At 37.8% G+C, this 11,740-nt stretch overlaps 1 protein-coding gene across 4 annotated transcripts; it reads left to right on the forward strand.

The window, feature by feature from the left end:
* Positions 1-1,741: 1,741 nt before the first annotated feature.
* On the forward strand, positions 1,742-8,086 carry LOC140554944 (GTPase IMAP family member 7-like). 4 transcript variants are annotated; one of them, XM_072678487.1, is made up of 5 exons: positions 1,743-1,973; positions 2,098-2,218; positions 3,882-3,918; positions 4,009-4,748; positions 5,588-8,086. In XM_072678487.1, the coding sequence occupies exons 2-5, from the start codon at positions 2,141-2,143 to the stop codon at positions 5,588-5,590; spliced, it is 858 nt and encodes a 285-aa protein (XP_072534588.1). In that variant the 5' UTR covers positions 1,743-1,973; positions 2,098-2,140; the 3' UTR covers positions 5,591-8,086. The 4 variants fall into 4 exon arrangements, with proteins under 4 accessions (XP_072534586.1, XP_072534588.1, XP_072534587.1 ...); XM_072678485.1 differs by having other exon boundaries at positions 1,742-1,973; positions 4,009-8,086; XM_072678486.1 differs by lacking the exon at positions 1,743-1,973 and having other exon boundaries at positions 2,046-2,218; positions 4,009-8,086.
* The last annotated feature ends 3,654 nt before the right edge of the window (positions 8,087-11,740 follow it).

Raw genomic sequence — 11,740 nt, forward strand, 5'->3', positions numbered from 1 at the left:
TGCAACTCATGAAGAAAAACGAACACAAATGAAGAGGAATCAACACAAATGACCAGGGAGTGAGGCAGAAGTCCTTATATGGGCCTTTGGGCAGCGGCCCAGGATCGCCACGGGAGAGGGCGTGATAACAAGGGCCTGACAATTTCTGGTATTTGATGTAGACACAGGAGGAAAAAATAGTAGGTGTTGAAATGAAAGGTGCTGAAATATCTAAAGATTTCGAGATTTAAAACATCTATTATACTTTTCATAACTTAACTACAGGACATCCTTGTTATCATGTTTGGCTTGAATCTTAAATTAAATGTGTTAGGAACTGTCTAAATGACTCACACAAAATATATCTGAGGGTCAAAGTCAAGTTATGGTTTGAAAGGAGTAAGAAAATAACAGAATACATGTCAAGTAACATGAGTGGTTTGAACTGGCAGGGTTAATTGTGTTTAAATGGAATGTAAAAAAATCTGTGTTACTGAGCTCTGTTAAAGCACGAGTAGACTGATAAATCACTGTGCTGATCAGTTATTTATTTTAGTGTTACTGAGCTCTACTAAAGCCTGAGTAGACTGATAAATCACTGTGCTGATCAGTCATTAATCTCAGTGTTACTGAGCTCTACTAAAGCCTGAGTAGACTGATAAATCACTGTGCTGATCAGTTATTTATCTCAGTGTTACTGAGCTCTACTAAAGCCTGAGTAGACTGATAAATCACTGTGCTGATCAGTTATTTATCTCAGTGTTACTGAGCTCTACTAAAGCCTGAGTAGACTGATAAATCACTGTGCTGATCAGTTATTTATCTAAGCGTTACTGAGCTCTACTAAAGCCTGAGTAGACTGATAAATCACTGTGCTGATCAGTTATTTATCTCAGTGTTACTGAGCTCTACTAAAGCCTGAGTAGACTGATAAATCACTGTGCTGATTATTTATCTCAGTGTTACTGAGCTCTACTAAAGCCTGAGTAGACTGATAAATCACTGTGCTGATCAGTAATTTATCTCAGTGTTACTGAGCTCAACTAAAGCCTGAGTAAACTGATAAATCACTGTGCTGATCAGTAATTTATCTCAGTGTTACTGAGCTCAACTAAAGCCTGAGTAGACTGATAAATCACTGTGCTGATCAGTAATTTATCTCAGTGTTACTGAGCTCAACTAAAGCCTGAGTAAACTGATAAATCACTGTGCTGATCAGTTATTTATCTCAGTGTTACTGAGCTCAACTAAAGCCTGAGTACTGATAAATCACTGTGCTGATCAGTTATTTATCTCAGTGTTACTGAGCTCTACTAAAGCCTGAGTAGACTGATAAATCACTGTGCTGATCAGTTATTAATCTCAGTGTTACTAAACTCTAAAGCATTAGTTGACTGATAAATCACTGTGCTGATCAGTTATTTATCTCAGTGTTACTGAGCTCTACTAAAGCCTGAGTAGACTGATAAATCACTGTGCTGATCCGTTATTAATCTCAGTGTTACTGAGCTCTACTAAAGCCTGTGTAGATCAGTTTAGTGAAATCAGTGTATTACTCAATATTTCTGCTGTTATTTATTGTTTTAAACTTTTTAGGCCTCTTGGGCCTGGTAGAAGTCTGTCGGGTGCAACAGGTTTTAAAGTCTTAGTTTCCATGTTTAGGCTATTAGACAAACTTGCACTTCTAGTTACTTGAGGATCTCATGTCTGTAAAAGAGGAAGGACAGAGAGTGAGAGAGAGAGTGAGAGAGTGAGAGCGAGAGGAATGCAAGACAGACAGAGAGAGAGAGAGAGAGAGAGAGAGAGAGAGAGAGAGAGAGAGAGAAAGAGAGAGCAAGAGCACGAAAGAGTGTGTTTCATTTGCTATTGACCAAACAGCAGCCTATTTTAACTGTCTGAACAAAGTCTACAGCTAGTAATTTTAAAGGAGAAGCGAAAGCAAATTCTGAGAGAGGTCTAGAAAGTTATTGAGATCATACTTCACGTCAGTCAAGGCAAGTACGACTTGATCTCACTATTCTATTAAATATTTGTGTTACAGGGCTACTGCTTGGATAATGTGTAAAACAAGTAAATGCAAATTTGAGCTTAAATTAACATGCTCGTTTCTGTGAATAGTGTGGAGCTACCAACAGGCTGACCACAATCCACGTAGTTCACAATGTGTCAGACATATTTACTCAAACTACTGTTGGCAATATCTGTTGCACTTATCGCGGCTGCAATTGGATACTTGCAGGTGAGTGTTATACAGCAGAGATATACAATCCTTACCTAACTATGGATAAGTGTTTTTATTTGTCAGCCCTGAGCCCGCGGTCCACAGGCTCCTCGGAACTTTTCAGTCAATGTTGGGTTAATTTCTATGTTCACGTACTTTCTGTTCCTCCCGTTGGTTTGCACTCTAAGGACTTTTATGTTGACAGCGGTCGCAGTAAGGCGCCATGTTTTTGTGTTTACATCTGATTTGTTTCACCTGAGTGCTGGAGTACAAAGGGAGCAAGGAAGTTCAAGGAACTTCTAGGAAGTTCTACAAGTTCAAAGAGTCTATGCTCTATCGGAGCGGTTTCTCGTTCAGGAGTTCGCTGCCTGGTTCACCGGTTGGTCGCCAAGGGGATTTGGCGTCCGGTTGCCTAGCAACTGAGTCGAGTAAGTTCATCAGCGCCTGACGAGCGCGGGGTTTGATTTGTCCCCTCTCGCTTTGCTCCCGGACGGCTTTCCAGCCTCAGGTAGTTTTTTTCCTGGTTTATCCCCTTTCAGTTGTCACCTGTTTGTTTTCTGTTTCTGTTTATTGGACCCTGTACTCTGCTGCCTCGTTTGGTTTGTGTTTGTTCTGTTTGGTTCGTCCATTAAAGACGGTTTCTCCGCATTGCTCTGTCCCTGCGAGTGTTCCCTTGTCTCGCCTAGCCAGCATGACATTATTAAAGAGAATGATCTAGATTTATAAAATGTACACATGGATGTTATTTTACAGTGTAAATTACAAAGTAAGGAACCATTTATTGATAAATAGCTGTTAAATGAAGAGTAGTTATACAGTTCAGAACATGAAAATAATATCTATTACAGCATGTAGTTACATTATGTCTGACTTCTACAACTAATATTTATAACACAACTGAGAAATGACCAATTACCAAGCATTAAAGATTACAAACATTTAGACAAATGTACAAAAATGACAGAAAACTACATGCTTGCTCTAAATGACTAAAGGATAGCACTGATTCTACTGGCACAGCTCTACCACTGAATGCCTTACACATACGCTTTACACGTTCAATGGAAGGGCTGAGGCAGCAGAATTAAATGTTCTTTAATTGGATTTCAAAGAGCCAAAAAAGTTCATAATTTTATTATTTTTTAATTAAGCTCTAAGAAGTTTGAAAAGGAAACTTTATTACTACAGTGCAACTGACATTCTGTATTCTGAAACTGAATAATTATTTATCCTGATAACTACTGCAGAATTTGAAGTGGTTTCATTTGCTATTAACCAAACAGCAGTCTATTTTAACTGTCTGAACAAAATCACCAGCTAGTATTTTTTTTATAAAAGAAGCAAAAGCAAATTCTTTTGGTTTTAGTTTATTAATCAATTGATTACTAATCAATTAAACAAATTTAAAAACAATAAGTGTTGGTACATAAATGTATACATGGAATTTGATGTCAACGACAGTGTATATATTCTAAATCCATTCTATACACTGGAATATTAGCAACTATTTTAAAAACCTGTCCAGACTATAATCTCAAGTATTGATAAGATTTAATTTCAGCTGATTTGTGAATATTCCAACTAATTCAATTTGCTGATTTGCTGAGACAGAAACAGTAACAGAGAAGATACCACATTTCTAGTTCTCTCATAATTTCACTTGATATTTTTTCCCTAATAGATTCTCAACAAACAGTGCAACTTCCCAAATGAAACAGGTAAGTCAATGGAGCACTGTAATTAGATATGTGAGTAACAATAGTTCAAATGAGAGGATAATAATATCAATTGATTTCCAAACCCTACAGCGCAATTAAATGAGGAGCTTCGGATTCTGATGATTGGAAAGACAGGTGTGGGCAAGAGTGCAACCGGAAACACCATCTTGGGAAAACCAGCCTTCGTCTCTGAGATCTCCTCCTCCTCTGTTACCTCAGAGTGTGAAAAAGCCAGTGGAACTGTGAATGGGAGAGAAGTGTTTGTTATAGACTCTCCAGGTCTGTTTGACACTAACTTAACTACAGAGGAGGTGGTCCGTCGGATCAAGCTGTGTATTCCACTGTCTGCTCCAGGTCCTCATGTCTTTCTAGTTGTGATTCAGTTGGGTAGATTTACAGATGAAGAAGAAAAAACAGTTGAGATCTTTCAAGGAATTTTTGGTAAGGAGTCCTCCAGCTACACCGTGGCACTGTTTACACATGGAGATCGACTGAAGGGGAAAAACATTCATCAGTTTGTACGTAACAACACAAAACTTTTGGGTTTTATCAAGAAATGCAGCGGCCGATACCACGTCTTCAATAACGAAGATCCGAATCCGAACCAAGTCATCCAGCTTCTGGAGCAGGTTGATAAGATGGTGACTGGAAATGGTGGAAAACACTACACCACAGCGATGCTTCAGGAGGCTGAGAGAGAGATAGAAAAAGAGAAAGAACGGATCCTGAAAGAGAACAAAGCACAGAGACAGAAAGAGCTAGAGGAGCTGAGGGAGCAGTTAGAAGGGGAAGCGTTGGAAAAAGCCATTAAGATTCTGAGGGAGGAACAGGTGAGAAAAGCAAGGCAGCAAGCTGAGAGAAGCAACTCATTGCTTACACGCATCGGACAGTTTCTATATAAAGCAGTTAACGTGTTTTTTCCATTTTTTTGAGCTTTTTACAAACTTGACTTGTTTGATTCTTAAAGGGATAATTCAGCCAAACAGTTTGCTTAATGCTACCTTAGAGAGGTTTTTTTTGTTTTACCCTTTCCCCCCATTTTATACCTCTTTCTGTTTTCTTCCAAAAGGGGTTTCTACAAATTACACACAGAGGAGGAATAAAAAAGGGCAAATAAGACTGGGGCCTAAAGCCAAAGCATAAACATGGGAGCACATGGGCCAAGCTGGTATTTCACAAATTAGGATTTCTCACTTTTCTGCCAGATACACTAACTTATGCTCGAAGGTGAAGATGCTCTTTTCCTATCGGACAGGCTTAACCTGATCAAGCTCCACCAGGCAGCACACAAGCCAGGGAGGGATGCTGTTAGCATATCATCACTGTGACACTAAAGCCTTGTGTCTCCAAAACAGCAACTTTCAAGAAGGAAAAAATTTGTAACTTTAAACAGAAGTTATTTTTGAGCATTTCTATTGGTCCATTTAACGTCAAGATCACATTACACCAGGAAGTAGAAATGGTAAAAGTTACCAAGGGTTTTGTGTAACAGCTATTAAATGTTTTTGGGGGAAATTTTGGTGCATTAAACTTAAACAGAAAAAGAGTCATACCAGTAATAATGAAGGTATATTATTTCCTTTAAATAACACTTCTGTATGTTTTGTAAGGCCTGTGATCAACTGAACCTGCTTTCAAATAATCCCATTTATGTTCTCCTTCCCAACAGTGAGTTGGCTTGTTTTTCTTCAGAGGTGGGCAGAGGCCAACAAAGAGCAGAAAGAAGGGGTGACATGCTGGTCAAAGTTTTGTTTGTTTGTTAAAATTATTTATTCTGTCATTGGTCAAATAACCAAAACAAACAATTACAATAAAATTCCATAAATTTAAATAAAGCACTTTCTCGCCTAAGTTTAAACTTAAACACTATTCATATAATCTGATCACTATGCAGGCCAAAAAAACAGACTGGCCTCTCCAGTAAAGCATATAAAACATCTAAAAATGTCATGTGTAATACACTGCAATCTAAAGAAAAAGGACAATTATATCAGGTCCATAAGTTTGGAAAGTGATTTCCAATTTTGTTTTTAGTAAATTTGCCAATATACATCATCTCACTGGATTTTAAAGAAGTTAATCAATATGTGATTAAATTGTGGACTTTCGGATGTAAGACATTTCTAATATGACACATATTATACATTGGTTTGCTAGTCACTTCAGAAAGCAGAGGAGCGGGGCGCTGTCCTTTACGTGATTAGGTTGCAGGGTTGCATTCTGAATTAAGAAATGTAACCAAATGATATGAGCCGATATCACATGATTAGTGTGTAGTGAATACCAGTGCACATCTTAGAAACCCTGCGGAATGGAGCGCAGCAAAGGAGCCTTCAAAAAGACTTGATGCCTTGCTCTCAAAAGGCAGTGGATTGATTAAGGTCTCTGCACCACTAGCCATTATCATTTTCACCCAAAAAATAGAAGGCTAGATGACTAGGTCTGTGGTCACCTGACTGCCTCAGTAGCCAGTAGGCAGCATTTTCTTACATTTCTGAGACAGCTGTGGCATAAGTCAGAGCTGAGGCTCAGAAGTGCATGTAGGTGTGGGGCGAAGCTAACCAAAGCACATGGTCTGCCCCTGTGCAGTACCCTCTGAGGCCAGGGGAGGGAGACAATACAAAAATCCTCCAGAACCTTTTGAGAATTAGGAATTTTTACATAGTCCATCCATTGTCAAAGGCTCAAAAGTAACTGAACAAACTAACATGATTAAAAATATAAGAATATTTTTACAATTTCAATGTGCATCCTGTGCAGCCAATGACTGCCTAAATCTGGAACCCACAGAGTTTCCTCCCTTGAGATGCTTTGCCAGGTCTTTACTGCTGCAGCTTGTTTTAGTTTTGTCTCCAGTTAGTGAATAGCTGATCTTTTAGGTTGAGGTCAGGTGACCGACTTTGCACACCGACAGCTATACATGCCCATGCCGTAACAATGCCTCCGCCATGTTTGACAGATAATGTAGTATATTTAAAATTATGAACTCTTTCTCTTTCTTTTTTCGGAAGTTAATCATGGTTTTAAGGTTTACATTCCTGAAGGTGTCTCTAGACTTTGACAATGAAACAAAAGATTTTTTTTTTTTTGGTGTTGCTGATCTCAATAGTCGTTCTTTAAAAATGTTTAATTGACTGCTCCTGATGTTTCTTTTATTTTTCTAAGGGCCTTCTTCATCAAAAGCCCTTTGAGACACATATTAAAAGTTGCCATGCATGGCTCCCAAATGCAAATTCAACACTTGGAATCAACTCCACACCGGTTATCCTCTAACTTTGCCATGGAAGAGGCCATAGCTGGCTGTGAAACTGCTTATCAGTTAATTGTCTAATTACTTATGAGCCTGTTAAAAATGGAGGGAGAATGTAAAAGAAAATATCTATAATTCTGAAAAGATTAATACAGTGGTTGCATCCTGACTGAGTACTGAATACTAATGCTTTAAGGTATAGACTACATTCTAATCTCAATAGTGTGACTGCTTAATAAATAAAATATTAACGTTTTGTATGTGATGAAGTGTTGCTATGCCAACATACATCACTGCACGTTCTTTAGCCACCGTCTCAGCTGCACTTTGTACATTGTTATCCTCCATATATTTAAAAAAATTTCCAGCACTCCTTGCTTTTCATTTCACATTGCACTGGGGGATAAAACCCGACTATTTCTAAATATAAAGTGAGAGGCCCGAGTGGTCCTATAGAAAAAGGTGCTGTCATTATGGTCTAGAGGATTTTCAGTTTGATTCCCTTTTATGCTGTTAGCTATTAGCAGCCTTGGCCCCAGAAGAGCATAATTGTCCCTGCTCTTGTCCTGCAATTTCTTGGGTAATTGTAAATTCAAACTGGAAAGAAAATGGGTAAATCAGAAAAAAAAAAAAAAAAAAAAAAGTAGTCTTACTAATTAGGTTGCAATACGATATTTTTGAGTGGCGCAGAAAGACAAAATTACAAAACAAATTTAAACAAATTGGCTGTGAATTTTCCAGATTTTTGAGTAAACTCGGGGACGCTAGTAAACTCAGTTTCTTTGCTTGTTGTTTTGTACAGTGTAATAAATGTGAAATCTGTCTTTGGTAGAAGGCACACCTCAGGTGTGTCACAGCTGAGAAGAATTTAAATAAGTGTTGTGAATTAAAGAGATTAAAGAGATGTTATGCACCAACAATGAAACCACATGGCTCATTTCCTTATTACTAAACTAAAATGAGGACTGATGAGTTTTCATGTCAAACTCTAATCAAACTGTGAGTCATGAAACAATAGTCGGCTATGCAAAGAAACCCTCCCAAAAGTGAACTATATAACAAGTTGTCTTTGAAAACAGAAACAGGGAGTGTTTTATGATGCGAGAGTATAAAAACACAGGAGGTTACAGAGTACTGTATCCAACCCAGCATCAGCCACAGCAGTGAAACACCCTGAATTTCTACACTGCAAAAAAGCACAATGGAAACAAAAACAGTTACAAGTTCAATTTAATCTACAAAACACTGGAGTTTGTAGGATGCCAGATTGTTACAACAGCCTTGTCTTATAATGAATAAAAGTGGTAACAGTTTTATATTCATTACACAATTTTTCATTTCTAATAATTTAATACATGTACAATAACTAAACAATGAAAAAGTATATTTGTTTAAAATATATTTAAAATATATTTATTCCTGTATTAATTGTTTTTATTAAGCTGTTTTATGCTTTTAAAATGTTGTGCTGTCTTAGCACAGTTTGTAATGTCCTAGTTCACATATACAACACATTTACTACGCCTACACTGTAAAAAAATATTTGTTGACTAAACATAACTTAGTCATCAATTTGCTTTGACATTGTAAAGAAATAACACGTTAAATTAATTTAAATGAACAACGTTTTGTTCACATAACAAACTGTTAATTTACTTACCATGTAGTGAAGTTCACTTAACATAATATGCCTCATTGTCTTAACTTACTTTGCTAAAAATAGATTTAATAAAGAAACTTATTAAATAATATATATATTTATAAATATGTATTTCAAATAATAAAATACTGCCAAATCATTAAGATAGCTTTAAGAGAAAGAATAACACGCTGATGGTGAGTGAGGGGGAGGACATGTCCAATATGCAAAAAGATTGTCAGGGGACAACTGGAAAGCTAGAAGTTGCACTCAAGTGAGTTGTTTTGCACTAACAAACCCTATATATATATATATATATATACACACACACACACACACACACTATATTATAGAAACGGCACAGCTGACTTGATTCAGAAATGACCAGTGCTGTTGTTCTGTTGAGTTGTGCTGCCATGTCAAAGCATGGTACCATTGTGTAAATTTATAGGTAAAGCTGTCTAGATATGTAGGTAGGATATTAACATGGACAGCATAAATCACTATATGAGGGTGATAATACGGCAATTGAGCTGAAAAGAAATAGTTTTTTACTTTGAATTGCAATTCACTCTTGTGTAAAACTTAACAATGAACTGAAAATGTTCATAATTGTGGGTCTGTGCATGTCCTAAGCTGCAAAGTAGGACACATCAATGGATGGCAAAATACGACACAACACCATTTCTTTTTTGAGTGTGCTGTTTTTAAGCTTACATCGGCCAATCATCATTGAGTTGCCAGATGCCCATATTTTAAGTTTATTAACCTCAAGTTGAGTGATGTATGGGAAATATCCAGTTTTAAATTAAACTAGAACTTTATTCGGGTTAAACAAATAGTGGGATTACAGAGTATAAGCTCCCATTAATTGGATAAAGCAGAGAACCTACAAATACCAAAAGTCTGTAGATAAACTGTAAAAAATCCTCAAGGTCGTGTGGAGGATGAACCTTTGTCTGAAGATGAACCAGTAGTGACATCACAGCTTCTGCACATGCGTATCACACACACACACACACACACACACACACACACACACACACACACACACGCACACCTTTTATGACTGGAACTTTGCCATAGCAAATGATAATTCTTCCAACATCTGTAGTGTCCCATTTTTATCTTCCTGTTCAAAATAATTTAGAATTTTTTTTGCAACTGCAGTTTTCTCTAATATTAGCCTCACTGAATACATCTACATGCTGAGATAATAAGAAAACCTTTGCCTTTATTATATATTTATAATTTGCAGTTTTCTTATTAAAATGCTGTCTCTTTACTGTTAGGCACTAAACACACTGCATTTACTTACAGGAAGTGCTTAACAAGCTTTCGGGATCAAATGCACTTTGTTTACTTTAACATGTACCAATTCTAAACCAAAGCTTTAAATGTAGTCATAAAACAAAAAAACAACAACAACAAAAAAAAACCCAACTTTTAAAAATGTCCAAAAATGGTTCCTCAAAGAATCATCATTTAAAAAGGTTATCAGTGGATAAACCATTTGTATTTTTTCTATGGTTTCCCTTCAAAAACTCTGGACTTAGGAATTGAGTTTACAAGATTCACATTTAAAGATTTACATTCAGAGTCCTGATAGGTTTCAGTGTGACATGAGCTCCACCTGCCTGACCTGGCAGGTGGCTGTGGTGGACACGCCAGGCCTCTTCAACAGTGTGCTCTCAGATGAAATGTTAAAAGAAGAACTGGAGAGAGCCTTGAAACTCTGTTCTCCAGGACCCCACTTCTTCCTTTTCATCATCCAACTGGGACGTTTCACGGAGGAAGAGAGGGCTGCAATGGACAAACTGAAGGAAATGTTGGGCTCGAATGTGAATTTGTACTCTATGGTGCTCTTTACTTATGGTGACAGGTTTAACATTAAAACAATAGATCAGTTCGCCAGGGAGGACAAGTACTTGCAGAGACTGATTCGCCAATGTGGGGGCCTGTACCATGTGTTTGCAAATACTGACAAGGAAAATGGAGTACAGATCAGAGAGCTTTTGGAGAAAATCGACAATCAAATGAAGAAAAGAAAGAATTTGTATTATGTAAAGGGTGTGAGAGAAGTACAGAAATTGGAGACAGTCATTCGTTTTGCTGCGCCTGTTGTAACAGTGTTGGCATTTTCAGCTCTCATGGCATTTCTCAAAAGCCATATAGCTGAAAAAAACATGGAGACTGTCATCACTAGTGATGTGACTAAGAAGGCTTTGGAGGCAGTCCTTGAGAAGCCTGAGAAGGCTTTGGAGGCAGTTCTTGAGAAGCCTGAGAAGGCCTTGGAGGCAGTCCTTGAGAAGCCTGAGAAGGCTTTGGAGGCAGTCCTTGAGAAGCCTGAGAAGACTTTGGAGGCTGTTCTTGAGGAGCCTGGGAAGGTTTTGGAGGCAGTTCTTGAGCAGCATGAGAAGGCTTTAGGGTCAGCTCTTGAGATGTCTGAGAAGGCTTTAGAGTCAGCTCTTGAGCAGCCTGAGAAAGCTGTAAAGTCAGTTCTTCAGCAGTCTGAGAAGGCTTTAGAGGTAGTTGTGGATCCACCTATGGATGCAGAGACATTTTGGCAAAAGCTAGTGGGTCTACCGGGAAAGAAGACTGTGATTCCCACAGTTTTAGTAGGGCTAGGGACAGGGTTGTGGTTCCTGAGGAAATTGCTGAAAAAGTAGTTCCTGTAGGAGATCTGTGATGATTGAAAATGAAGGATTAATTAAATGCAGATCTGAATCTTGTTGCTCACACTGGTTTTAGGGGGCTTTAAATTGTAGGGTGAATTGTAGTTGTTCAGATACCTTCATTGATGTTCTCCAAAGTTTTGCATATTTCTCTAAATGTTACTTTTACTCTTTGGTTTTACTCTGGTTGTGAAATCTTCATAGGCAGTGGAGATAAATACAGTTAGATCAGTTGTCCTCTTTTATGCCATTTTAACA

The sequence above is a fragment of the Salminus brasiliensis genome, chromosome 4 (assembly GCF_030463535.1).
Source record: "Salminus brasiliensis chromosome 4, fSalBra1.hap2, whole genome shotgun sequence".
Taxonomy (NCBI): domain Eukaryota; kingdom Metazoa; phylum Chordata; class Actinopteri; order Characiformes; family Bryconidae; genus Salminus; species Salminus brasiliensis.

Coding starts and splice junctions, on each gene's coding strand:
- LOC140554944 (XM_072678485.1), top strand. CDS start 2,141: ATGTGTCAGACATATTTACTCAAACTACTGTTGGCAATATCTGTTGCA. Junction 2,219..3,881: donor CTGCAATTGGATACTTGCAG/GTGAGTGTTATA, acceptor TTTCCCTAATAG/ATTCTCAACAAACAGTGCAA. Junction 3,919..4,008: donor CAACTTCCCAAATGAAACAG/GTAAGTCAATGG, acceptor CAAACCCTACAG/CGCAATTAAATGAGGAGCTT.